We start from the raw sequence: 27072 nt of genomic DNA on the forward strand, positions 1-27072 counted from the left end.
CCCTCCAGCAGGTTGGCTTCTGGATGACCTTCTTTATAACGAGTATGCCTTGTCATGTCTACCAGCCACCTGCACTACTGCTCAGTCAATATGTTTCTTTAAACCAACTCATTATCTTTTACTTAAGTTAGTTTTAAAAAGAAAAATTTAAAATAAGACACACAAATGGAAACACAGTAGCATTCATCCAAATTGAAAGTAATTATAAAAAAATATATAATGCCAAGAAAACAGGGTGGTAACACCCCGCCCTGATGTGGCTGCCTGCCACCACAGCCACAGCATCTCCGACCTATGCCACAGTGCACGGCAACCCCGGATCCTTAACCCACTGAGCACGGCCAGGGATTGAACCTGCATCCTCATGGATCTGAGTCGGGTTTGTTACTGCTGAGCCACAACGGGAAATCCTGTGAAGTCGTTTTGAATGGACGGTCCTTGAAGTGGCTCCGTACTGACAGTGTCCAGGGCACTAGGTAGTGGATAGTGTCCCCCTGCTCCTGCCCTGGCCACCCAGGTCCCCTCTCGGGAACCAGCCAATGCTCCCCCTTTCTTGGAAGTTCTCCAGGGATATGTTTTCTGTCTAGACTTACCACACACATGCACCTGCGCACACACGCACACACACACACACACACACACACACACTCTCTCTCTCTCTCCCTCCTCCCACCCCCTCCCCAAGTGGTGGTCTACCATTTGCAGTGTTTTCTTTCTTTTTTTTTTTTTCTGAACAATGTGGTTTAGAGATTCTGGTTCCCTATCAGTTCTCATCGCCCCTTATCTTTTAAATGCGGAGCCAACTCTTTCACATTTCTTACTGGCTGTCCAGCCAAGGCCCATCCCCAAGAATGTGTGGGTTCCCATGCATTTGGGAGCCTCCTCAAAATTAGTTTATTGTACACTGGGGTCAAGGCGGAAGGCTATACAAAACCAACAGGCTTTAGAATAAAAGGGTGCCCCCACGATGGCACTGGGACTCGGTGGTGACCATTCCTGCCTTTTACTCCTCTCCATGCATTCTGCCGGGCTGTGCCCTCCTAGTGGCCCATGTGCAGGAGCTGCTCAGCCCAGATGGAGACAGTGCCCCCTGGGCCGGAGCTGTGCAGACTCTTGGCTGGGAGCTCCAGGGCAGGGCCTCACCGCCCGCCTGAGCTGGAGGTTGGGGTCCCAGGATCTGAGGGTTCTGCCTGAGCAGGGAGACCAGCAGGCCCACTGCACCTTCACTTGCAGGCTCCCAAGCACCCCCTGTAGTCCCAAAGGGCTGCACCCCCATGGGGCAGCTCAGCAATGAGAGGAAGGGCGGAGGGGGAAGGCATGGGGCACTCCGTGGGTCTGGGGGTGCAGTGGACTGGTGAGCCGGCCTGCCCGTCTGGAGACCTAAACCTGGGCAGGGGGTGTATTGCCAGTACCACCATGGCCAGGTGTGAGCTGTCCCACACCTGGGGACACAGGTGTGCTGGTGTCCTCAGTCAGCTGAGCAGACAGGCCCATCCATGTCCAGTCATCTGTGTCACAGCAGGATCAGGCGCAGGCTCTGTAAGCAGCTTCTGGAAGCTTCCTGGAAGAGGTGGGCCTGGAGGAACAGTATGTGTTGGTTTGGGAAGAAGGGGGGTGGGGGAGGGCGGGTCTGGGGAGGAGGTGAGGCGGGGGTGAGGGCAGACAGGGGCAGAGGCACCCACGTCGCACGGAGACTGAGGAGGGCCCCTGTGGGAATTCCCGACCCTCATCTGGGCCTGGGAGGGCACGGGGTAGGTGAAGGTGGTGGCCTGGGGGTGCAGAACAACGCCAGCCTCCTCACGCCTCCATTAGCAGCTCTATCCTTCACCAGCAGCTCAGGCCCCAAACCTCAGATCCAGCCTTCATTTCTCCATTTTCCTCGCCGCCCCGCAAATCTATCCATAAACCTTTGCAGTCAGGCCCCTTGAAAGTGTCTTGAATCTGTCCATTTGGCACCACCTCCACCTGCCACTGAGCTGTTCTGCCTGGGTCACCGAGTGACCTCCTTGCTGGCTGGACCTGCTCCCATTCCTGCGGCCCTTGTCTGGCAGTTAGTGTGCTGTTTAAGCATCCATGGAGGACCACGGCCTGTCCCTGTGTGTTTAAGCATCCATGGAGGACCATGGCCTGTCCCTGTGTGTTTAAGCATCCATAGAGGACCATGGCATGTCCCTGTGTGACCGTGGCTGGGGGCTCCCCACTGCCGTAAGGTAGCGCCCAACTCCTTCCCCTGGAAGCTCATCCCATAACCATCCTTGTAAACCAGGCTCGGAGCAGAGAAACGAGGGAGCCAGTCCCGCCTCCAGGCCTCTCACTTCTTCCCTGGAATCTCATCCCCGCTTCGTCCTCCTTATTCAGGCCTCACCCCACATCCTCCTCCTCAGAGAGGCTGGTCCAGGCCAGGCAACCTGAACAGCATCCCCAACCCCCTGCCTGCTCTATGGCCCAGTCTCCTCTCTGCGTTACGTTACCACGTTCTGAGCAATCTCGGGCATGGATTTGTTCTCTTCACGTTATCTGACCTCCTGGTCCCTGAATCACAGACTCCAGGGCTCACTGTGTATCACTCGGCCCGGACAAGGGCCCGACGCTGAAAGGGCCTCCACTACGTAGTTTCAGAATGAACGAGTGACTAGCTTCTGTTGTGGCCAGGCCTGTGACTTAGCGAGCTGAGCCCTCCAAGCTGGCTCCCTGTGTATTCCAGGAACCCCGCCCTGTAGCGCTCCCCCCAGACCTGAGCCTCCACGACTTCTGAGTCCTCCCTTGTCCCCAGGGAGCACAGAGACCTTGCAGGCAGGAGGGGAGGGCCTGGGGAGGGCCCTCTCTCCTCTGGGCTGTCTGCTTTAGAAACACCTGCTTCGAGTCTAGAGCAGAGAGGCTGGCAGGGCCGGCCTGGGGCCCCAAGGATGGCACCGCTCTGTGGTAGGTGGGGGTCAGGCTGGAGCAGCAGGGAGCATGGCCCCAACCTCCCCTCTGCCTCCTGGGCCTCTAACCTTGAGCAGTGGGTGTTATGAGACCCTGGCCAGAAGAACTGCAGCCACCAGCAGTCCTGTCACCAAGGGGGGTCGGCCACTTGGCAGGAGAGCAGACCCTAAGGAAAGGCAAAGGACCCAGTGAATGAGGGAAATGGGAGCACAGCCCTCACCCCACCTCCCTAATGGTGAGCGAGGTGCCCTGGGGTCCCGTCCCTACAGCCCCCTGATCTCATCTCTCATCCGCTTTGTTCACCTGCCCCAGCTGCACTGGTCTCTGGGCTCAGGTTCAGCGCAGCCCCTCACAGCTGCTGCATAGTGGGGCCCACCCACCTTGAGCCAGGGGCCCATCGGGGCTGCCACCTTGTCAGCTCCCAGGTGACCTTTGCTTCTGAGATGGGTCAGGGTGGGGGGAGGGTACGTGAAGGGGAGGCTGACAGAGGAAGACTCCAGGAAGGAGCCCTCATGTGGCTATGGAGGCCAGAGGGGGACTTTACCCGGAAGGCCTGTCCCGCGGGCAAAGCCCCGGCTCCTCTGGCCCTCAGTCTCCCCATCCTCGACAAGGCTGCTTGCATCTCTCCGCCTGCGCAGCCGAGATGCACAGTGTGCTGTACGGTGTCAGGTGTCCTGGGAAGGTCAGGGACTCCAGGTGTTCCCAGGAGCCAGGGACAGGGAAAGTGACCCCAAGCGGCTGGTGGGGGGGGGGCGCCCTGGTCACGGCTGCGCAGGCGCACACCACCTGCAGCCCCTGGCGGTGTAGTGGGTGCAGGTGGAGAGCAGGGGCGCACCTGACGGGGTCGTGGCCAGTGAGGTGCTATGCAACCTGCTACTGGCCTCGGAGCTGAGCGTGGGCGGCAGGGTGCTGAGGAGCCCGTCGTCGGCCTCCTGGAGCGTGGGCAGCAGCGTGCTGAGGAGCCCGTCGTTGGCCTCGGGCACGATGCCCAGCAGCCGGCACATGAGCTCGTACACGTGGACGCTCTCGAAGGGCTCCACCTCCAGGCCCCTCCTGAAGCTGGGGCCCACGGCCCGGAAGATGGTCTTCATGTCCATGGCCCCGTTGTCAAAGCCGTGCTCCCCCGTGTTGAACTGCACGTTCAGTCGCTGCGAGGACGGAGGGTTCCCAGTCCGCGTTGGCCCCCCAGCCCGCCCCACCCTCTCCGCCAGCACCCCCTGCAGTGCCCTGCATTGGCAGAGGACTCCCGGAGGGAGTGCAAACAGGGGTTGGGGCGGGAAGGATTCCGAACCTGAGTTTCTCTGAGTTCTCTGCCCCAAATATCAATGGCCCAGAGAGGGCGCTTTGACAGAGACTGGGGGACACGAATGGAGACCCCAGGTAAGGTGGGTGGAGCGTCAGCCCGAGGATGTGCCTTGGGCTCCTTTCCACTGCTGCTTGCCCCTTCCCGATTCTCTCCCCTGCTCCGAGTCTTGCTTCCCACTCAGCACCCCTGGGTCTCTGCTCTTCCCTCTTCTGAGTCATTCTTATGGCTGATCATCCCATGCTTTACCCTGTACACACACACACACACACACACACGCATGCATGCGTGTACACGTATGCATGTGCACATAGGCACACATGTACACACAGGTACACAATGCACATACATGTGCACACCCACTCCTACCTCAGAGTGTGGGTGTGTCCCTTTGGTGGCTGACACTCCTCAAATTGGGGCCTGGCTAGAAACAGGGGGTGCTTTTTGCAGAAATGGAGAGAGACCCAGCGGCCCAGGGAAGCACCTGCACCCACAAGAACTCACTCCGTGGATGACGTAGCCGAGATCGCTGTGCATGAGCAGGGGGGTAACCCGGGGGTGATTGGCGTAGTGGAAGGACTTGGGGAAGAACTCCTTCTTGTAGACGTGGAGTCGGGGGTGGGCGTCCTTGAGGACCTCATACACCTTTTCCAGCAGCCCCTCCTTGGGGAGCAGCATCCCGTTTGGTCCGTAGTCTAGGAGCTCAAACTCAATGTCCTTGAACGTGAAGTTAGCGATTTGGTGGAACTCCACCAGGTCGTCGGCTTTCTTGTGGACGGTGCTCATGCCGTGGTCGGACACGATGATCAGGTTGAGGCTGCTCTCCAGGCCGCTGTGCCGGATGCTGTCCCGGAGGTAGCCCACGGTCCTGTCCACCTGCATCACCATCTCCTTCCTCTCCTGCGACTCGGGGCCGTACTTGTGACCCGTGGAGTCTGGCTCCCCAAAGTAGAGCGTGACCAGGTCCAGGCCCTCGTCTGTGAACCACTTCATCACGGTGTCGATGTTGGCCCTCCACTCCGCCTCGTCCTTGTAGTTGTGCAGGACGCCTTCCTTCCGGCTCAGCGTCACGGCCTCGCCTTGGTAGGTGACATTCCCGCCCGGGTAGAAGAAGGAGCCCGTCTTTAGGCCCTGCCGGGGAAGGCGGTGTCAGGGCCACGGGCCTCCTCCCGCTTGCCCCCTGCCATCACATGCACAAACTCTCTGCCCCCTCCACCTGGCCTCCTTCTGCCCACCTACCCTTCTCTGCTCCCAACTGGCCACAGGCCTTTGTACTTCCTGAAAGGCCTATCATAGCTCTTATCTTATGTGCTGTTGGGGCTGATACTGATTCAGTCGAGGGGAGAGCAGGTGCCCGGTGGACTCAGCACTCAGGAGACAGTGAATATAAAGGTGTCCCTAGATATGCTGAGTCCTCATCATTACTGTGGCCCTAGGTCTTTGCCCTGAGGCTGAGCTACTCCGAGAGGCTTCCCCTTTGGGCCTCTGCCCTGGCCTCTCTCTGCCGTATTCTCATCCAGCCGTGTGTCCGCTGGCACCTCCACCCATGTCCCATCACCTGCCCTTCTAGCCTTCAGCCTGGTCATCTGTCTGTTTCTCCGGAAACTGACTGCTGGTGTATTTACACATCCATCTGTCCTCACAACCATCTGTCCACACATGCCCTGCCTGGCCGTCCACTCCCTCAGGCCATCCTTCCTTGAGATGCCAAGTTCTTGGGCATGGCTTTCTGCAAGTGAGCCTGGCCTCTAGTAGCTCCTTCTGGAGTGAGAGGACTCAGACGTAAGTGGATGCCCTGCCTATGAGGTGAGTGTAGCCTCTGAAGTTCATTCCAGACTCACCTTGAAAACTTCTGTTTGGGTTTATTGCCAGGAAGCCCCAGATCATTGCAAGATGCTGGGGTCCCAAGCCTTTCCCTAGGACCACGCACCTCTTACTCTATCTTTTGCCTTTGGAATCCAGCTGCCTGGTCCTTTGAGCCATGTGGGAGGGGAACAGGAAGAAGCCGTTTCATGCTATCTGCCCTGTGGCCCCCTTTCCTACCAGTCCAGTTTCCCCTCCAGCTGGGGGGCGGAGCAATCCGTCTGGGCCCAGGGCTCCGGGGAGGACTGGGCAGGCTGTGTAGCTGCTGGTGGGTTCTCATGGGCACCCAGCTCCAACTTCCAGGGGACCCCGTTCCATAACCCTCTGTGCTGGGAGCGCTGGACTCCCAGGGTGGGGAGTGGACCTGGGAGTGGTCACAGTCTCAAGGGCTGGGTTCCCCTCCTGCCTCCCCCATCTGTCCCAGGGGGCATGGGTGCGGCGTTACCTGCCTCTGGGCTGTGATCCAGATGGGCAGGCTGCCGTTGTCCCACCAGTGCTGGATGCCCAGTGTGGTGTGATAAGGCAGCTTCACCTTGCTGCTCGTGTTGTAATACATGTTGTGAACCACCCCGTGGTTCTCGATGTATTTGCCTGTGGGAGGGAGGCGGCAGAGGGAAGGTGGGAGGGCCGGAAACAGCCAGGGCAACTGGGAAGCACACCCGGGGCTGGGAGCCCAGGCTGGGCTGTCACAGCCGCATTCTCCAACCCACAGATTCTGCTTCTGCTTCTGAGGAGCTTGTCCAGCAGCTAAACACACACGGAGGCGCAAATACACATGGGCGGGGATATCGTTTGCAGCCTTGTTGGTTTTAGCAAGAGGTTGGTGGCAACCTGGCTGGCTAACAAGAGGGACAATTATTTAATGATTTAATTGATAATTAAATCAATCAATCATGGTCCAGCAGTGACACAGAATCCCAGGCAGGAATGTAAATAAACTAGGAAGAGGCATGTTTTATAATTTATATTTTGCATGGGAAATGCCTGCACAGGAATTCTGAAGGTAGTAAGGAGGGGTGATGAAGAGAAGAATTATACAGGGGAGATGGCCGTGTGACAAGGGGGCAGGGATTGGAGAGCTGTGGCCACGAGCCTTCTATCAGTTGTCACCAATGGTGAAGGTTGTTGACGACCCTGGGGCTGTGCCGTGTCCACCCAGCGAGGTTGTGCCTTCTCTGGTCTCACCTTTGTTTCTGCATCTTGACCCATGGTACATGCACTGGGGTTCCCCACATGGGTTCCTTGGTTTCTCAGCCCCCACCACCCCCGGGCCCCACTCAAGCCGACACTCACCAGTGACCAGGGTGAAGTGGCAGGGGCTGGTCAAGGTGACAAAAGCCGGGGTCATGTAGCGAGCCTTCACCCCGTCCAGCGCCATGGCGTCCAGGTTGGGAGTGTGCACGTCCTGGTCATAGTTCCAGCGGAAACCATCGAAGGATACCAGTAGCAGCTTGTTCCGAGAGCCCTGCCTGAGGATGGGTGCCCCTGCTGCTGCAGCCAGGAGGGTGGCCAGAGCCACGGTGAGAAGGACAGCTGGGTGGCCCATGATGGGTTCTCTAGACAGGCAAGCAGCTGGGCAAGTCCCTGCCAAGGAGCAGAGCAAAGTCCTAGGGTCACCGGGCAGGTCTTATCCTTGCGTCTTTGAAACAAGGCCTGCACATACCTGGGCCTCAGAGAGTGGTCCCCGGCCGCCGCATCTGTGCCACCCCAGGCCTGGCCCTTAGGCACATCTGCCTTTATTGCTGGTGGAGCACTCTGGGCTCGATGCCCCGCCCCTTCCTACACAAGTGTCTTTATGGAAGGGTGGGGACTACTCCCTAAGGCTTGGAGAGCAGAACAGCTGCACTCCTTCGGGAAAGCCTGTGGTCCCCCCGCCCCAGCTCTCATAACAACTCTTGGTCATAACAACCCTGTGCCCTGCTTGCTCTGCCCTCAGGGCGGATGGGTGAGGGCCCCTCCTCCAGGGAATAACTTGGGGAGGTCTTTGGGGTACATGGGTCTCTGGGATGTGGGGTAGGCTGCCCAGGGTCCCAGGTCCAGAAGGCTGGTCTTGTTCATGGGGACCCCCAGCCTGGGGGAGCGCCTCTCCTCCTCCTTTCCCTGAGATGGGGGGAAGAGCTCCAGTCTGATGGCCTGGATTAGCACCCACTATGCCTTCCTTCTGGGGCCCCAGGGAACCTCAGAGGGGTGCGCTGGTGTGGGCGATCTTGTTGTTGAAGTTCCTCAACAGGTGGTCAGAACAGGGGCCTCCCTTGTTACCTTGTGCTCATGGGCAGGGGGGAGGGGCGGTACAGAAGAGGGACCCTGAGTTAGTGTATGGTTTTCTTTCTCTGTCTCTGTCTGCTCTGTCTCTGCTCCCCGCCGCCTGCCCCACTACCTGTGAAGCATGCCCTGTGAACCAGACACGATTTTGAGTCCTGAGAACACAGCAGTGCGTGAGACAGACCGTGTTCCTGGCTTCCCTCATTATGGTTGGGAATGCACAAGTAAAATAGTGAGAGTCACCAGAAAGAAAGACATCCAGGAGAGGAGGTGGAGCTTCTGCCTGGTGGGAGGGTTGGGGGGGTGGGAGAAGCAGCACCAGATGGGGGGTCAGCCAGGCCTGGTGAGACGATGACTGTCAGGGAGGGATTCTGGGGGTCGCCAGCCAGGGGAGTGGGTCAGGGGCAGGCAGGAGGGTGGCTGAGGTGGGCCTGGGAACTGTGGCTGTGGTACAGAGTCTGGCATTCTTGTGCCGTGCAGGGTGGGAATGCCTTGGAGGGGAATGCCTTGTGGGGGGGATGGCATGGGGCAGTTTTAAGCACAGGAACCACATAAATAGACCTAATATTAAAAAAGAAAAATCACAAGCTGCTCCATGTGCAGGACAAGTGGGGCTAACGAAGGAAGGGATGCTGGGGGCTCCGTGGGGAAGGGACTGCTGGTGTCTGAACCAGGGTGGTGGCTGTGGGAGTGACAGATGAGCAGGGAGTTTGGAGGTTTTGCCGGAAGATCTGCTTCCAGGATGCATGTTGGGGAGATGAAAAGGGAGCAATAAGGGCGGATGTCCGTGTCTCCTGCCTGGACAGTCTGGTGCACTGGGTGGTCAGAGGTCAGGTCAAGGGCACAGTATTCTATTTTGGCCACGTCCAGTTGGCGGTGCCCAGGAGAAATCCGAGGGAAGGTATCCAATGGTTGGTATGTCCTGCTTCAAAGTGTTTCCAGCTGCAGACCTGCCGACGCCTACCTAGGACTTCTGCTTGGCCGGCAGAGGGATTCTCATCAGGCGCTCCCTGGTGTCACAGAGCCAACCGCAGGCGGGGCGCGGCAGTGGTTCTGGGACCCAGGGACCCGCATCCCGCTCCCCCCCGCCCACGGAGCCGCCCGCGTCGGGAATCCACGCACAGCACCGCCCCTCGAGCTTCGCACGGACGCACGCCGCACGCCGCACGCACGCGGGCGTCTGAGGGCGGGAGACGGCGCTCTGCCGGGGCTTCCGAGGCCGGGCTGTGTGCGGGCGCTGCCGGCCGGTGTCCCACAGAGCCGGCGCGCAGGAGGACCAGAGGGCAGGCTTTCCCTCGCGAAGGCACGGCCCGCAGCCCTCACGGCCTGGCGCTCCGGCCGCAGGGCCAGCTGCCTGAGTAGCCGCAGAACGTGGGGCGCGCCCCGGGGGAATGAGGCGTTTTAGGACGGAGCAGCGGGGACCCCATTCACTGGTGCTGGCCCTGAGGACCCCAAGGCTCCTCAGAGGATTCGACGGCATACCAGGCCCACAGGATGGGTTTCGCTGGGAGAAGAGTCGGCAGGAAAGCCTTCCAGGTAAGGACGGGCACTGAGGGCCATGAGGTGGAGGAGGAGAGTGCCCAGGCTGGGGTCTGGGAGGCCGGCCTGGGGGAGCCTGGATTTTATGCTTATTGTCTCCTTATGGCGCTTCTTGCGTCTTCTCAGCTGCTCCTTTTTTTCATGGTAAAATGGCTGACGAGCATAAAGACTACATTTCCCAGCATGCCCCGCAGTGTGACTGTCCTGGCCAGTGGGTCAAAAGAACATGTGGCAGGCCCCCCTGTCCTCCCCGCGCCAGGTTTGCCGCTCTTCCTTTTTAATTCTTCCTCCCTCTGGTGCCTCAAGTTCAGAGCCTGCCCCTAGCACCAGCGGTGATGGGCTCCCTGGAGGAGGGCCCACAGAAGGAGCCTGGTCCCTCAGGGCGTCTTGGGCAGCGTGGCCAGGCCAGCCCTGAATGGCTCAGCCCCTGGTGCTCCCTCAGTGGGAGAGTTAAACATACTCTCTCTTGCTTCCATTTCCGTTATCTGGGTTTTCTACCCTCTCAATAGGACCTAATCCAAGTTGATAACAGGATAATGGCTCTGGGAGGCACCGCGGGGTTTAAGCCGGGGCAGGGGGTTGGGGGTGTGTGTGCGACCCGACATGATGTGGTGGCTGCCTTCTGGAGGGCGGGAGGTAGGAAGCTAGTGAAGGGCTGACACAGTGGTCTGTGGGTGAGGCCTGGGCCAGGGGCAGAGTGGCACAGACTGGGGGGACGTTGGGGGTGGGTGGGCGTGGGGGTGCAAGAGGAGTTGTGTTCTCACTCTGCACCTTCTTCCTCGGGTCCCCATCAGGGATGCGGGAATTCCTGGCTCTGCTCACCCTCTCCAGCCTACCTGGGACTGGCCTGGAGGTGGCGTGAAAGTTGGCTTCTGGCTTTCAGCCAGGGTCTCCTTTTTTTTTGGCTCTGTACCTTGCTCATGTTTTGTTGCAGGGAGTTCCGTAGCTCACCCTCCATGGGTTTCCTTTTTGTTTCCTGGTGTCTTAGAGCTTGTCAACGGGGGGAGTGTGCCGTTGACTGTAGCTGACAGTAACAGAGCATTGCCACAGACCAAACTCTGGGCTTTATTCACTGTCTCATTCAAGCTTTGAGGCACTTCTTGGAGGCAGGAGTTAGTAATATCCTCACTTTTCAGTGGGGACACTGAAACAGAGTTTGTGTTTTTTTTTGTTTTTTGCTTTTTTTTTGGCCGCCCCACAGCATATGGAGCTCCTGGGCCAGGGATCAGATCTGAGCTTCAACCTTAAACAAAAGAAAGCTGCAGTTGCTGAAGTGCCGGATCCTTAATCCAATGTGCTGGGCCAGGGATTGAACCTGTGCTCCCACAACGCTGCTGATCCCATTGCACCACCTAGGGAGCTCCTGAAACAGAAGTTTAAGGTCATTCAACAAAGGGAGAAGCTGAGACTTGAACCCAGGCATTCGGGCCCCAGAACCTTTGATTGGAACCACTATCGATTTACCAGCAACTTAGGATCTTCTTGTTGGCTTTTGAGCCTGTTGATGTCTTTTTTAAAGAATAGTGAAACTGAATGTTTTGGTGTCACTGACTTTTTTCTTTTTCCTACTCGCATTACTTCCTTAGGGTTCAGTCCCTAGAGAGGGGTTATTGAACAAAGGATGGAAAGGCTCTTTGGTTCTTACAGTCAGGAACAGGTGAGCGACTAGGTGCTGGTACCCCTCTTGCCCCACTGTTTTCATTGGGCTTGATTTTTTTTTCCTTTTGGGTGGCTTAGTAGGCTTAGTGGCTTGTGTAATGATGTTAACGTTTTAATTAAGCCAGAGAGGCAGGGAGAGTTTCAAGTCAGGATTTCTTATCTCTGGCTCCTCAAGTGCACAAGGTTCATCATCTCTGACCATTGATCAAGTGGTCAAGGTGATCACGGAGCCTTAGAGCGTTACCAGCTTCTTATGTAATTTGCAGCACGTGTATTTTTTGGAATATGTGCTTTTGAAATCTATTTTTCATAGACTTCCATCATTTATATTTGTCACTCATTGCTTTCCTCACCTTCTGACAGGCTGGTTATTCTTCAGTTAGACTCAAAGCTCCTTGCAGGCAGATCCTGCTCTCTTTTCTTTATTGTCACCCCAGGGCCTGCCATAATGCCAGCCCAGAGTAAGTGCTCAATGCATATTTGTTGAATATGAAAAATAAGTTTAGAGGGAAAATTTTTGCAAGTGTGTAACATACTTCCTGGTTAGGCAAAACATTTTAAAAATAATCTTTAGGTTTATGGAAAAATTGCAGAGATAGAGAGTTCCCATATACCCCACACGCAGTTTCCCCTGTTATTAACATCTTAAATTATGTGGTACATTTGCACAGTTAAGGGGCCAATATCGATGTCTTTATTTTTTTTTTTTAATTTTTTATTTATTTTTTGTCTTTTTGTGTTCTCTTGAGCCGCTCCCACGGCATATGGAGGTTCCCAGGCTAGGGGTCGAATTGGAGCTATAGCCACCGGCCTACGCCAGAGCCACAGCAACGTGGGATCCGAGCCGCCTCTGCAACCTGCACCACAGCTCTTGGCAACACCGGATCCTTAACCCACTGAGCAAGGCCAGGGATCGAACCCCCAACCTCGCGGTTCGTAGTTGGATTCGTTAACCACTGCGCCACAACGGGAACTCCCTTGATGTCTTTATTTTTATTTTTATTTCTTAATTTATTTATTTTAATTTTTTTCCTTTTTTTGCCTTTTAGGGCCGCACCTGCATGGCATATGGAGGTTCCCAGGCTAGGGGTCAAATTGGAGCTGCAGCCACTGGCCTACGCCAGAGGAGCTCACAATCCGAGTTGCGTTGGTGACCTACACCACAGCTCACGGCCAGGCTGGATCCTTAACCCACTGAGCAAGGAAAGGGATTGAACCCGCATCCTCATGGGTGCTAGTTGGGTTCATTAACCACTAAGCCATGACGGGAATTCTTACTTTTATTTTTTCAGGGCCACATCGGAGGCATGTAGAAATTCTCAGGCTAGGGGTTGAATTGGAACTGCAGCTGCCAGCCTATGCCACAGCAACGTCAGATCCTTGACCCGCTGAGTGAGGCCAGGGATCGAACCTGCATCCTCAAGGATACTAGTCAGGTTTGTTCCTGCTGTGCCACAACGGGAACTCCTGATAAGTCATTTTTAACTTGAGTGCATATTCTCGTCAGATTTCCTCAGTGGCTGCCTCAGTGTCCTTTCCTTGTTCCAGGATCCCACGTTACACTGTTGTCACATCTCCGTATGTTTCTCTTTGGGTGTTTACTTTCCTTGTTTTTGATGACATTGACAGATTTCAGGAGTGCTGGTCAGGCCTTTTGTCGAATGTCCCTCAGCTGGAATGATACGATGTTTTTCTCTTGATTAGACTGGGGCGATGGGTTCTTAGGAGGAAAGAGCACAGAGATAAAGCACCTTCTCGTTACATCATATCAAGGGTACATGCTGCCCACATGACTCATCCCTGGGGATGTTGACCTTGACCACCTGGCCAACAGGTGTCTGCCAGGTTTCTCCACCATGAAGTTACTTTTTCCTGCCCTCCTTTTTCTTTAAAAAAATTTTTTTAAGTCATAGTTGATTTACAGTGTCCTACCAATTTCTGCTGTACAACAGAGTGACTCATTTTTACACACACACACACACACAGTTTTGTTTTATTCTTTTCTGTCATGGTCTGTCCCGGGAGATTGGATTTATTAGTTCCCTGTGCTGTAGTGGTAGGACCTTGTTACCTTGTTGTTTATCCTTTCTAGATGTAATCTGCTAATCCCAAACTCCCAGGCCATCCCACTCCTTCCCCCTTGGCAACACTGTTCTCTGTCTGTGACTCTGTTGCTGGTTAGTAGATAGGTTCATTTGTGCCACATGTAAGTGACTTGTCTTTCTCTTTCCGACTTACTTCACTTAGTACGATAATCTTTTTTTTTTTTTTTTTGTCTTTTTGTCTTTTGTTGTTGTTGCTATTTCTTGGGCCGCTCCCGCGGCATATGGAGGTTCCCAGGCTAGGGGTTGAATCGGAGCTGTAGCCACTGGCCTACGCCAGAGGCACAGCAACGCAGGATCCGAGCCGCGTCTGCAACCTACACCACAGCTCACGGCAACGCCGGATCGTTAACCTACTGAGCAAGGGCAGGGATTGAACCCGCAACCTCATGGTTCCTAGTCGGATTCGTTAACCACTGCGCCACGACGGGAACTCCAAGTACGATAATCTTTAGTTGTATCCATGTTGCTGCAGATGACTGTTTTCTTCTTTTTAATGACTGAGTAGTAGTATTCCACTGTGTGTGTGTGTGTGTGTGTATACACCACATCTTCTTAATCCATTCATCTGATGATGGACTCCTGCCTTCCATTTTCATACTCTTTCTGGAAGGAAAATTACTATGTGCCACTCCTGCCTAGGGAGGGTGGGGTCGTGCTCCACCTCCTTGGCAGAATCTATGTGCACTTGTCTGTTCTTCCTCTTTATTGATTGATTTGATCATCTGCATGCGTATGGACTCCTGAATATTTGTTCTATGCTTTGAGTTATAGTTCAGTACTCCTTTCTTTGTTTTGTAGCTCAAATTGCTCCAGCTTTGGCTGCTGGGAGCTCTTTCAGTTGGCTCCTGCATCCCTCTGACACACCCCATCGTTTGTTTCCTGAGCACTCCCTTACTTGCTAGGTCATGGGGCACGGGAAGCTCCAGGATCGTCTTGCACCTTTCTGACCCCAATCCTAGAATCCGGTGTTTCTCATGGATTCCTGGTTCCTGTTGTTGGAGGATGTTAGATCTGGATAGTGGGTATGTGCCTTGCTGCTGGGGTGTTGGTAAGACATCCCAGCTGTTCTTGAAGCCAAGGGCTCCCCTGCTGAGTCAGGTGCTCCTACAGCTTAGAGAGACAGGGCACATGTGCTCCTCTGGGTGCAGTGTTTATGGGCAAACCAGGATCTCTGGTGTAGAGAGGTCCTGAAGGGCCCCTCTTTGAGGACATAGAGGGAAGCATGTAGCATGGTTTTTTTTTTTTTTTTTTTTTTTTTTTTTTTCTTTTCTGCCTTGCTTGAGGGTTCTTGGTGTCCTGGAGGACCTGGCCTGAAGGCCTTTTTGGCCTGAGGACAGTGTGAATTGGACACATGTAAGGTGGAGGTGCTTGGGGTTCAGGTTGGGAAGAACCGGCCTGCCCAGCCCTGTGCTCTGTCTCTGCTGGGAAGAGGGACATACCAGGCACTGTCCCCATAAGGTCAGCTTCCTGAGTCAGTGTCACTTTGTTCTCATATAACCAGCTTTGAATGGAGTTAGGTTGCAGTTGTTTCTGTATCACCCCTGCTAGGCTGTGGGCAAGACTCTTTATCCCCTGCCTCCTGGCACGCAGAAGCATTTAGTGAGTTGTTTTTTTTTTTTTTTTTAAACAGCTGCACCTGTGGCATATGGAAGTTCCCGGGCTATGGTTTGAATCAGAGCTGTGGCTGAAACCTGCACCACAGCCATAGCAACACTGGATCCAAACTGCATCTGTGCCAGCAGTTTGGGACAACTCTGGATCCTTAACTCACTGAACAAGGCCAGGGATTGAACCCACATCCTCATGGATACTAGTCGGGTTTTTAACCCACTGAACCACAGTGGGAACTCCCATTTAGTGATTCTTGATGCACGAGTGAAAGCAGGTCCGGACCACTGCCGTGGCCTCTTGCCCTTGACCTATTTCCTTGCTTCTTTGTCTCCTTCTAAAAAATGGGAATTACTCTCTCCCTCTCTGATCACTGTGCCCCTTGGGCTGTGCTGCCTGCCAGGAAGTCCCAGAGTCCTGGAGAGGAGTTGGCACGGGAGCCAAGGCCTCAGCCATTGGTTGTCCCCTCAGTGGGAGGAGCCCTGGAGGTCAGAGTCAACCTCCCGATTTTCCAGTGATAAGTGGCAAAGTTGAATCTGGATGGGTCTCTCCCAACTGCCAGTTCTTGCCCTTTGGCAGGGAGTGTGTTGTTGCCAGGACACTCTGGTTCTGGGGATGCTGAATGAAGAATAGCCTAGTTACACCATTTACTGGAACAGAAAGTCCCTGTCAGCAAGGACGTGGGCAAAGAAGAATTTGACTTGGGGACATGGGATGACTTTTCCCAAGTAGGGTCCAGGATGCAGGCTGTTAGGCTGTTGCTGCGAGCGCTGACGTGGGAGGTGGGCCGTGTGATCCCCTGGTTTGAGGGCTGGAGTGAGTGCTCTGTCCTCATGTCCTGGGGACCCTGAGCCACTGAGCCTGGGGGGCAGTAGGAGGCCCGGGCTCCCTAGGTGTGCTGCCGGGAGGGCCGCAGTCTTTCTGACCATGGTACTTCCCCCAGAGAGAGACCCACAGTCCAATTCCTTCTCGGAGGTTCTTCGTTTTCCATGCTGTGTGTGGCGGAGGAGCAGCGAGAAGTGGGCTTCCTCCCTCCCTCTCCTGGCCAGCCCCCACCACTGGCAGCCTCCTGTGTCGTGGGAGGCAGTCACCCCTGTCCACAGGGAGGCTGGGACCTGCCTGATGATGGTGCTTCCAGTTACTCGGGCCTGACCCCACCTTCCCGACTAGAATTTTATTAGCGTAACGATGATCCACTTTATCAATTGCTGTTGCTTTTTATTTCTTCTCAGGGCCTTTATCTCAGTGGCCACCTCACCTTCTGGCTAATGAGGATTAATATTTTAACAGGATTATGTGCTATGGGTTAGCAGTACTCTCGGGGATACTGGGCACTCCCCTCCCTCGCAGCCTCTTCCCTCCCCGAAGGCTCCCTCCTGGTGTGCAGGGAGGTTCCCCCCCAGATGGGGCCCACTATTCTAGAGCTCAGGACAGGGTTGGGGGTGGGAGGGCTGGGGATCTGGACGCTGGGTCGGGGGGTGGTTTGTCTTGAAGAGCGGGTTGGTCCTGGGTAGGGATGGCCCTGCAGGGTGAGGTCCCTGTAGAGTCTGCAGACTGTTTCCTGTGGTCAGTGGGTTTGATGGCCATGGGCAGAAAGGAGGGAGACAGAGCTGGAGCTGGGGAGGAGAACACAGGGAAAGGAGGAGGGGAGGGAGAGGGGAGAAGGAGGCCTGCCTTGCTGATGCCCACTTGCCCAGTGTCTCAACCCCCCAGGGGAGACGCAGCGTCTAAATTTGCCAGCCCCAGATCTCGATCTTTCTCCTGGAACAAGATTTCAGTTTCAGCCAAGTTTTACAAGAGTGAGTCTTCTTCTCCTGCTTCATTGCTTAGAGGACCTGTACCTGCTGTTTGTGTGTCTGCAGCTGCTCTGGGGCTGGCCTTTCCCTCCCTTTGGGCTGTTACCGGGCCCTACTTGAGGTAGGAAGGGCCCCACCTTTCCTTCCTAGAGGGCCAGCGCTGGAGGCATGAGGGACATGGAGTGGCTGGGGAGGAGGGATAGCTCAGGGCCTGGGCTGCCTCCAGGATTTGACTAAATGGTCCCAGACCTTAGGTGCTTGCCTAAGACTGCAGGTGAGTCTAGAGCCAGGTCTTTAATTGTTGAATTGAGGAATGCCACTTTCTCTGCCTGTGCTCCCCCCGCCCCGCCCCCTTTGCCTTTTAGGGCCTTACCTGCATGGCATATGGAGGGTCTCAGGCTAGGAGTCGAATCAGAGCTACAGCTGCTGGCCTACACCACCGCTCACGGCAACGCCGGATCCTTAACCCAGTGAGCAAGGCCAGGGATCAAACCTGTGTCCTCATGGATGCCAGTCAGATTTGTTTCTGCTGAGCCACGATGGGAACTCCTGCCCCTTTCTTACTTTCCTCACCTCCCCAGTATTCCAGAGATATAGAGGGTATATTTTTGAAAAAAAGCAGATTTTATTTTTTAGAGTTGTTTTAGGTTTACAGCAGAATTGAGTGGAAGGTACAGAGATTTCCTGTGTGTTCTCTGCTTCCACTCATGCACGGCCTCATTATCAAATTATCAACACCCCTCCCAAGGATGCCACGTTGGTCACAACTGATGACCCTACAGAGCCGTATCAGTATCCCCCGAAGTCCATAGTTTCCATGGTAGTTCGCTTTTGCTCTTGTGCGTTGTGTGGGTTTGGACAGATGTGTGACGTTGTGGTATCATACAGAGCAGTGTCAGTGCTCTCAAAATCCTCTGGAGGGAGTTTATACTCCTGTTTCTCCATACCAACTCCTGCAGAAAGAGTCTGGGCACCTCACACACCTGGTTTTTTAGGATGGCCCCATCCAAACACCAGGAAACAAGTGTCGGTGGGGATGTGGAGAAACTGGAATGCTTTGCGCTGCTGGCGAGAATGCAGAATGGTGTGGCCACTGTGGGAAACAGTGTGCTGGCTCCTCAGCACACAGAATTCTCATATGATCCAGCACTCCCACCTCGGGGGTGTACCCTAAAGAATTCAAAGTAGGACCTCAAGCACACCCCTATTCATAGCAGCACAATTCGCAATAGACAAAGAGGTGGAAACACCCTAAGTGGCCATCCGTGGATGAATGGGTAAACAAACCGTGGTCCAGCACACAAAAATAGACTTAAACTGGATTACGGACCTAAATGTAAGACCAGGTACTCTAAAACTCCTAGAGGAAAACACGGGCAGGACCCTCTCTGACATAAACCACAGCAGTATTTTCTTTGGATCTGTCTCCTAAAGTAAAGGAAATAAAGGCAAAAAAATAAACAAGTGGGACCTAATTAAACTTAAAAGCTTTTGCACAGCGGAGTCAATGTACTGAATGGGAGAAAATGTTTGTAGATGATATGACCGATAATAGATTAATAGCCAACATATGTAAATAGTTCATATGACTCTACATCAAAAAAACACAACCCAATTAAAAAATGAGCAGAACTGAGTAGACATTTTTCCAAAGAGGAGATGCAGATGGCCAACAGGCACGTGAAAAGATACTCAACATCGCTAATCATCAGGGAACTGCAAATCAAAACCGCAGTGAGATATCACCTGATAACCTGTCAGAATGGCTGTCATCAAAAAGAATGCAGATGAATTCTGGCAAGGATGTGGAGAAAAGCGAACCCTTGCACACTCTTGGCGGGAATGTAAATTGGTGCAGCCACCGTAGAAAACAGTATGGAGATTTCTCAAACTGAAAGTAGAACTACCATGTGACCGACCTATCAATTCCACCCTTGGATATATATTCAAACAACACTAATTTGAAAAGATGTATGCACCCCAGTGTTCACAGCAGCATTATTTATAAATGCTAAGATATGGGAGTAACCTGTGTCTGTCGACTGATGAATGGATAAAGAAGACGTCTGTATATACAGTGGAATACTTCTCTGCCGTAAAAAAGAACGGAGTTTTGTTATTTGCAACAACTTGGGTGGACTCGGAGGGCATTATGCTCAGAGGAATAATTTAGAGAAGGACAAATACTGTATGAGTCCACTTATGAGGGGTCCTTAGAGGAGTCACATTTGTAGAGACAGTGGAATAGAGGTTACCAGTGTTTGGAGGGAGGGGGAATAGGGACTGTGTGTGTGTGTGTGTGTGTGTGTGTGTGTTTCCTCTTTAGGGCTGCACCTGCAGCATGTGGAAGTTCCTGGGCTAGGGGTTGAATCTGAGCTGCAGCTGCCGGCCTATACCACAGCCACAGCCATGGCAACACTGGATCTGAGCTGCATCTGTGACCTACACCCACTGAGTGAGGCCAGGGATTGACCCCGAATCCTCGTGGAAGTTATGTTGGATCCTTAACCTGCTGAGCCACAATGGGAACTCTGGGAATTATTGTTTAGTGGGGACAGAGGTTTGGTTGTGCAAGATCAAAAGAATTCTCAAGATGGGTTGCACGATGATGTGAATATAAATTTTATGTTTTGAGTATTTTACTACAAGTGAATATTAAAAAATGAAAAGATCCTGGAATCCTGGGACCTTTCAGAGCTGGCCAGTATGTTAGGGGTGATTTAACACTAGGTTTAGGAGTTTCCATCGTGGCGCAGTGGTTAATGAATCCGATCCCTGGCCTTGCTCAGTGGGTTAAGGCTCTGGTGTTGCCGTGAGCTGTGGTGTAGGTTGCAGACATGCCTCAGATCCCGAGTTGCTATGGCTCTGGCGTAGGCTGGTGGCTGTAGCTCCGATTGGACCCTTAGCCTGGGAACCTCCATATGCCGCGGGTGCAGCCCTAGAAAAGACAAAAGAAACCTCCAAACAAAGAAACAAAAAACACTAGGTTTAGAGAATTCTGGAGTCTGTCATAGAGGTAGATGAATGATTCCCTAAATGTGAGAAACCCCAGTAGGCCTAGCTCTGTGTTGGGAACTTCATACAAAGTTAAGGAAGATGGTCCTTGCCCGCCGCTGCTGGAGGCTAAACTTAATAAATTGAAATCACAGTAATAAAACTTTTGTCCCTTCCAAATTTAAAAATAATGGAAATGACTTTAAAAGTTCAAAACTAACTTAGAAGGTAATTTTGAAAACAATTCAAACATATTTCTGAAAATTTGGAAAACACAGAAAACCATAGAGAGGGGAGATGGTAATTTTAAAGCTCACAGCCCAAGGGGCCACAGCCACAAAAGATCTTTGCCACGCACACCACGTGTCCACATACGTGTGGTTAGGCTGCATCATAAATGTTTTTGATTCTGTTTTTCTCCTTAATGATGTTTTGTGACTGCTAAGCAATTAAACAGCACGTTTGCCAGAGAGTGTGGCAATGTGACAAGGACTGTGGGGAGGCCTGCAGGGTGGCGAGGGGGGTATGGGGAGAAGGAGTTCCACAGGGGCAGCGCCTGTGCTGAGCTCCGAGGAGTTTGGGCCTCCCCAGGCCTACTGGTCCTGCAGGCCCAGGCTCTGGTGTCCTGATTCCCTGTATCGGACCTTCTGTGAGACGGTCAGCAGCCCCCAGGGCCTGGGATTGAAGCCAGGATGGGAGTGGGGAGCCCCAGCTCTCCTCATCCATCATCCACTGACTCCTGCTTGGCACGGTTTGAGGGCAGGGGCAGTGAGTGACCTCATCTGGGCAGAATGGGGGCTGTTTCTGCGCATTGTTTAGGGTTGCTTCTTCAGCCTCCAGAGTGCTCCCCCCCACCCCCGCAGACCTCTGGCTGCCCACGGGGCCCTCCCATCTCCCTCCGCTGGAGCCTTGCCCTCCCGCCTTGCCTTTGTCGGCTCTCCCAGCTCTGCTGCTGCACTTGAGCCCCTGTCTCCTTGCTCTCACCTTCCCCGGCCTCCTCCTGTGTAATCGCCCCCACCGCCCCGGCCTCACTAGCTAGTCCACAGCATGTGCCTCCCTACACACACACCACTCCATCATTTATTCTGTGACACCAGCTGCCCATTAAAAGAATTTACTCCCAGGTCCTGGCTGACAGGTGCTCGGACAGTGAGGTCTGCTCACCTTGGAGAGGGGGGCCCAGATTCAGTGCAGCCCCACCTCTGGGACCTTCCATTCAGGGACCATGGCTCTGAGTCCTCCTTGGGTTCTGGCTGGTGCACCATGGTACCCATCAGTGGTTCAAGAAGCTCTTCCTGTGGCTCTGGTTAGCGTAGAGGAATTTGCTGTTCTCAGGATTCCCCCTTTCACGGCCGGACTGTGGCTCTGACAAGCCCAGAGAGGCCAGGACACTGACAGGATAGGGGGCTTGCCTGCAGGGAACTTGGAGTCTGAGCTTCTCTTGGAACAGGCCAGCCCCTTCTGCTTGCTCCTGCATCTGTGAGGTGAGAGGTGGGGTCATGAGTCACCCAGACACTGGCCCCACATTCCCACTGAGAGCTTGGTCACCCCAGAAAGTTGCAGATGGGACATTGGGCAGGGGGCCCTGGCCCAGCACCAAGGTCTGGCCTGACTCCCTGGCTGGTGGTCAGGCCAGCGGAGAGAAGACTCCACCCATTAACCAGGCTTCTTCGATGGCCTCTAGGTCCTGGGGTCAAAGCCCCCTCTGGGCAAATTTTCTAGTAATTTGCCTCTAGCTGTCTCTGTTACTTCATCTAAAACTGTGGAAGAAGAGGGGAGCAGCTGAGGTTCTCAGCCCTCGACCTAGGTCACGCTAGGCTGGTTGGTCTAACCATGGACCAGTCCTTCCTCTGCCCAGGGACCATGCAAGGGGGATGATGAGACATGAGGGGTTGCTTCCATTGCTGAGGGGTTCCCATGCATCAGTGGCCGTGTGCCCCCCGTGGAAGCACCACCTCCTCAGAGGGGCTGCAGGAGGTGTCAGGGTTGTGGGGGCAGGGGGGCAGCAGGCTCCGCTGATGGAGGCAGGAAATGACGTTTTCTGGTACCATTTCTCTCTTCCCACCTGGACCCTTCAATGACCTTGAGGTTGTTCCGCTGGTCAGGTGTGGTCACATCCTTTGTCCCATATTTGGCTGAGAACCCCAGAGCCCACTGCCTAGGCGCCCCTGTTTTCAAAGTCACATCATTCAGGGCCCCTCGGCTCCCATGGAGCTCATCTGCTGGGTGTTTTTTCCTTCCTTTCCTGCTTTGTCATTGTCCCTAGTTGTTGTGGGTATAAATCTTTTTTCTTGTTCTCTTAGAACTCCAGCTGGTCTGGTCCTCTTCTACCAGCCGTGGTCTCCAGGGGCACTCAGGACTCAGGCCTGGAATTTTCCAAAAGAATTTTTCCCAAGTGTGTTGGTGTCTTGCCTCAGTGGCTGAGAACTGATGGGCAAAGGGAGAGAGGATGCTGCAAGGGTCTCTCTGTGGTCCCTCCACTGGCTTCTAGACAGCATCTGACCATCTTGGTGGGCTGGGGGTGGCATGTGCTGACTGACTGAAGGCCAGGGCTGGCTGTGGACTATTGTGGATACCCTGGGCAATGGGAACAGGAAAGGTGACCCCTCTGTTCATCATGCTGTTATCATGGGATCTTCTTCCATGAGACTTTCAGGGGAACTGCCCTCTCTAGAACCACCTGTTTTATAACTATTTGAATGATGTTTATGTCTTGATAATGATGAAGGGACATTTCAGGACAGATAAGCAGCTACCTTTGGCCATGCTGGGCGGACGGGGGATGTCCAGTATGTGTCATTGCAAGGCCTGCTCCTCCCAACTCATCATCCTTATCTTGGGACAGAAACAGTGTTCTTTGCATGCAGTGAAGGTCCTTGGGGTGGGGTCCCATGGTCCCCTCTGTGCCCTCCCATTGTCACAGCATTGTTGATAATAATGGGCTCCATGATGCAGGATGCTGGGTGACCCCTGGGGGCGTGTGGGCTAAGCTGGTGTTGCAGACCATGAAGTCAAGCACCTATACTCCAGGCAGGAGGCAGGGGCATAGCCCTGTCTTCCATGGGCTGCCTATGCTGGGCCTCTTGGTCGATGGAGGGCCTGCTCTGTCTCAGAATTAGTGCAGCCTCCCAGAAGGGCCCATGCACTGTGGATGTGGCCCATTGAGAGTAGAGGCCATGGAGGAAGGGAGGTGAGGAACAGAGGAGGGAGGTCCCTGATGTACCACCAGCCCGCAAACTACCAGGGTGACCTGGGCCCCTCCAGCTCCCCTGCAGAGTGATTGAGCTTCCTGTGACTGCTATAACAAAGGACCACAAATTCAGTGGCTTAAGATAACTCACATTCTTGGAGATCAGGGGTCTCATTGGGCTAAATTAAAAATATCGGCCAGGCTGTTCTGTCTGGAGCCTGGAGAGGGAAATCCATCTCCTCGCTTTTTCCAGCTTCTAGAGGCAGCTGTGGCCCCAGGCCCATGGTCCCCAGTTTTGTTGGATCCTTCCAACCTCTGCTTCTGTTGTCACATCTCTAACCTCCTGACATAGACCTTTGTGACAATGACTCTGGGGCACCTGGATCATCCTGGCTAGCCTCCCATTTTAGGATCTCTAGTCACACTTGCAAAGTCCTTTTTGCCATATAAGGTGGCATATTCACTGGTGGCAGGGATTGGGATGTGGACATCTTGGGGGCTGCTGCTCTGCTGGCCACAGAGAGGGAGTGTACGGCCACAGAACCTCCGGGCGAGCTCCTTCCCCAGCACAATGTTGAACTGGGTCTGAGAGTCCTTGAGGGAGTGTGGAGTGCGCGAGAGGCCTCCAGGATGCTCAGTGGGGACCTGGAAGCTCCTCCCCGCAGGTGCCTAGCCCTGCAGCGAGAGCGCCATGGGCAAAGGAACTATAAAAAAGCAATGATGGGAATTCCCATCGTGGCTCAGCAGGAACGAATCTGACTAGCATCCATGAAGACGCACGTTCAATCCCTGGCCTTGCTCAACGGGTTAAGGATCTGGTTTTGCCATGAGCTGTGGTGTAGGTCACAGATGCAGCTTGGATCCCGTGTGGCTGTGGCTGTGGCGTAGGACACTGGCTACAGCCCCAATTTGACCCCTAGTCTGGGAACCTCCATATACCTTGAGTGCAACCCTAAAAAGACAAAAGGAAAAAAAAGCAATAATGGGAGTTCCCCTGCGGCACAGCAGACTCGGTGGTGGTGTCTTGGGAGCGTTGGGATCTGATTGCTGGCCCAGGAACTACATATTCTGTGGGGTGGCCAAGAAACAGAAAAAGAAGCAGTGATGACACCACAAGCTTTCCTCCCCTAAATGATTATCCCCAAGCAAGAGGGGGATGGGGGTCTTGGGTATCAGGCGAGTCAATTCTGCAATAAAATGTCTTCAATGCCAGGTTTGCAAGAGACAGGGCATATTTTAATTTTTTTTTACAACAGAAATTTTCAAAAAATTATAGAGTAGCACAGTAAACTCTCATGTATGCATTATCCCAATTTGACAATTATCAAGGATTGTCACATTTACTTTATCTATTGCTATCTTCCTGTTCTTTGCTGTTCCTCTTGGCTGAAGTATCTTCAGCCCTATAGCAGACATTCTGTAATTTTGCTCCTGCAAACAGTAGGCTGCAACTCTAAATATGGGGAACATTGTGACATAATTACAGCTCTATTGGCACAAAGTCATAATTGTCATTTTTTGGTATCAGTTAATGCCCAATCTGAATTTCTCTGGTGGTCTCAAAGGTACCTTTTTGCAGTTGGTTTGTTTATTTTTATTTAAAAATTTTTTAAATTTTTTTTGTCTTTTTTGCCTTTTCTAGGGCTGCTTCCCAAGGCATGTGGAGGTTCCCAGGCTAGGGGTTGAACCGGAGCTGTAGCCACTGACCTGCACCAGAGCACAGCAACATGGGATCCGAGCCGTGTCTGTGACCTACACCACAGCTCATGGCAATGCCGGATCCTTAACCCACTGAGCAAGGCCAGGGATCGAACCTGAAACCTCCTGGTTCCTAGTCAGATTCGTTAACCACTGCGCCACGACGGGCACTCCAGTTGGTTTGTTTAAATCGGGTTCCAGACAAGGTCCACAAGTTAATTTGATCGTTGTGTCTCTTAAATCTCTCTCATTCTAGATGGAGGAACCCTTCCCCCCGATCGCCCCCAGCCATGCCTTGCTGGAGAAACCAGATCTGCTGTCCCGCTAAATGTTCCACACATTCTGGATCTGATGGCTTCCTTTAGGTGTCTTCCCTCCACCGCTTTTCCTGGAAATGGGAGTTTAGCTCTGGAAGCTTGATTTGATTCAGGCTCATCTTTCTGCCAGAACCCTTCATAGCTGGGGCTCTGAGTTTCTACACAGAGGCACACTTGTGATGATAAGATTGACCAGCAGGGAGTTCCCGTCGTGGCGCAGTGGTTAACGAATCCGACTAGGAACCATGAGGTTGTGGGTTCGGTCCCTGCCCTTGCTCAGTGGGTTAAGGATCCGGCGTTGCCGTGAGCTGCGGTGTAGGCTGCAGACGTGGCTCGGATCCCGCGTTGCTGTGGCTCTGGCGTAGGCCGGTGGCTGCAGCTCCAATCAACCCCTAGCCTGGGAACCTCCATATGCCGCGGGAGCGGCCCAAGAAATAGCAACAACAACAACAAGACAAAAAAAAAAAAAAAAAAAAAAAGATTGACCAGCAGGGAGTTCCCATTGTGGATCAGCAGGTTACAGACCCGACTAGTATCCATGGGAATGCACGTTTGATCCCTGGCCTCACTCAGTGGGTTAAGGATCTGGCATTGCCCCGAGCTGTGGTGTAGGCTGCAGACGTGGCTCAGATCCTGTGTTGCTGTGGCTGTGGTGTAGGCTGGCAGCTGCAGCTCCAATTGGATCCCTAGTCTGGGAACTTCCATATGCCACAGGTAAGGCCCTGGAAAAGCAAAACAAACAAATCAAACAAAAACAAAAAAAGCAGGTCCAAGAGGTCACAGGCCTAGAGCGCCTCAGAAACATCTTCTATCAGTGGCCTTATCCATCCAGGACCATTTCGAGAAGTAATCATTTCATGAGATTTTGCAAAATGGTGATTTCTTTTGTGGTATCTTCCTTTTATGGTGAGTGGCTAGAATTCTGTTAAGCCTTCCCTCATCAACCAGAGTTACCAGGTTACCCTGAAATGTGATTTGAAAAGGGAAATCATTCGTTCTTTTTCTTTTAGTGAGCAATTTTTGGAGTAGAGAGTTGGGTCCTAGTTAGTTGTTTTTTTTTGGTCTTTTTGCCATTTCTTGGGCCGCTCCTGCAACATATGGGAGGTTCCCAGGCTAGGGGTCTAATCGGAGCTGTAGCCACCAGCCTACGCCAGAGCCACAGCAACGCGGGATCCGAGCCGCATCTGCGACCTACACCACAGCTCACGGCAACGCTGGATCCTTAACCCACTGAGCAAGGGCAGGGATCGAACCTGCAACCTCATGGTTCCTAGTTAACCACTGCTCCACGACGGGAACTCCCCCTAGTTAGTTCTAATGGGTTTCCCATGAGGTTTTCGTTTGGTTGGTTTGTTCCCCCCTTTTCTATATATTTTTCTATTTTATGTATTGTGCCCGTTGCAGCCAATTGTGTTCACTATTCATTCCTAGACTTGGTTTGCCCGTCTTTGGCCAGGGATTTCTGATTTCCCCCTCAAAAGACAGGCTGGGGGTGCCTGTCATATCAGTGATGGGAGGAGGGCACCTTCCTTGGACAGACAGGCTAGCTTGGGGAGGGGCCTTACTGATGAGAAGCTTTTCCTTTGGGGGATTATTTCCTAGCCTTGTTTGAAGTGCCTGTGTCAGGCCCTCTGATAACGAGCCATATCTTAGCAGAATCCGATTAGAGGGCAAGGGGTCTGATAGTCACAGAGCCCTGTTGGGAAAAGGGGAAGAAATCCTCAGGCTAAAATCCCAGAACCAGAACAAACAGGACGTCTGGCATTGTAGTCTGCAATATTTCCACCAGGTGGCGCTGTCCAGCCATGGATCC

General features: G+C 53.5%; 1 protein-coding gene across 1 annotated transcript; it reads right to left on the reverse strand.

Moving 5' to 3' along the window:
* Window positions 847–7845, reverse strand: ENPP7 (ectonucleotide pyrophosphatase/phosphodiesterase 7). Its single transcript, XM_013980746.2, has 7 exons — window positions 7755–7845; window positions 7385–7675; window positions 6537–6682; window positions 4733–5359; window positions 3761–4073; window positions 2994–3091; window positions 847–1576 (listed from the first exon to the last, which is right to left on the reverse strand). Exons 2-6 carry the CDS (start codon window positions 7635–7637, stop codon window positions 3009–3011), a joined length of 1422 nt encoding a protein of 473 aa, XP_013836200.1. The 5' UTR covers window positions 7638–7675; window positions 7755–7845; the 3' UTR covers window positions 847–1576; window positions 2994–3008.

Source organism: Sus scrofa, chromosome 12, assembly GCF_000003025.6.
Source record: "Sus scrofa isolate TJ Tabasco breed Duroc chromosome 12, Sscrofa11.1, whole genome shotgun sequence".
NCBI classification, from domain to species: Eukaryota; Metazoa; Chordata; class Mammalia; order Artiodactyla; family Suidae; genus Sus; species Sus scrofa.

Excerpts from the sequence above, each read along its gene's own strand:
- ENPP7 (XM_013980746.2), bottom strand. The coding sequence starts at position 7,637 with ATGGGCCACCCAGCTGTCCTTCTCACCGTGGCTCTGGCCACCCTCCTG. Across the intron at positions 6,683-7,384 it reads CCACTTCACCCTGGTCACTG|GCAAATACATCGAGAACCAC; the intron begins GTGAGTGTCGGC and ends TCCCTCCCACAG. Across the intron at positions 5,360-6,536 it reads GGATCACAGCCCAGAGGCAG|GGCCTAAAGACGGGCTCCTT; the intron begins GTAACGCCGCAC and ends CTTCCCCGGCAG.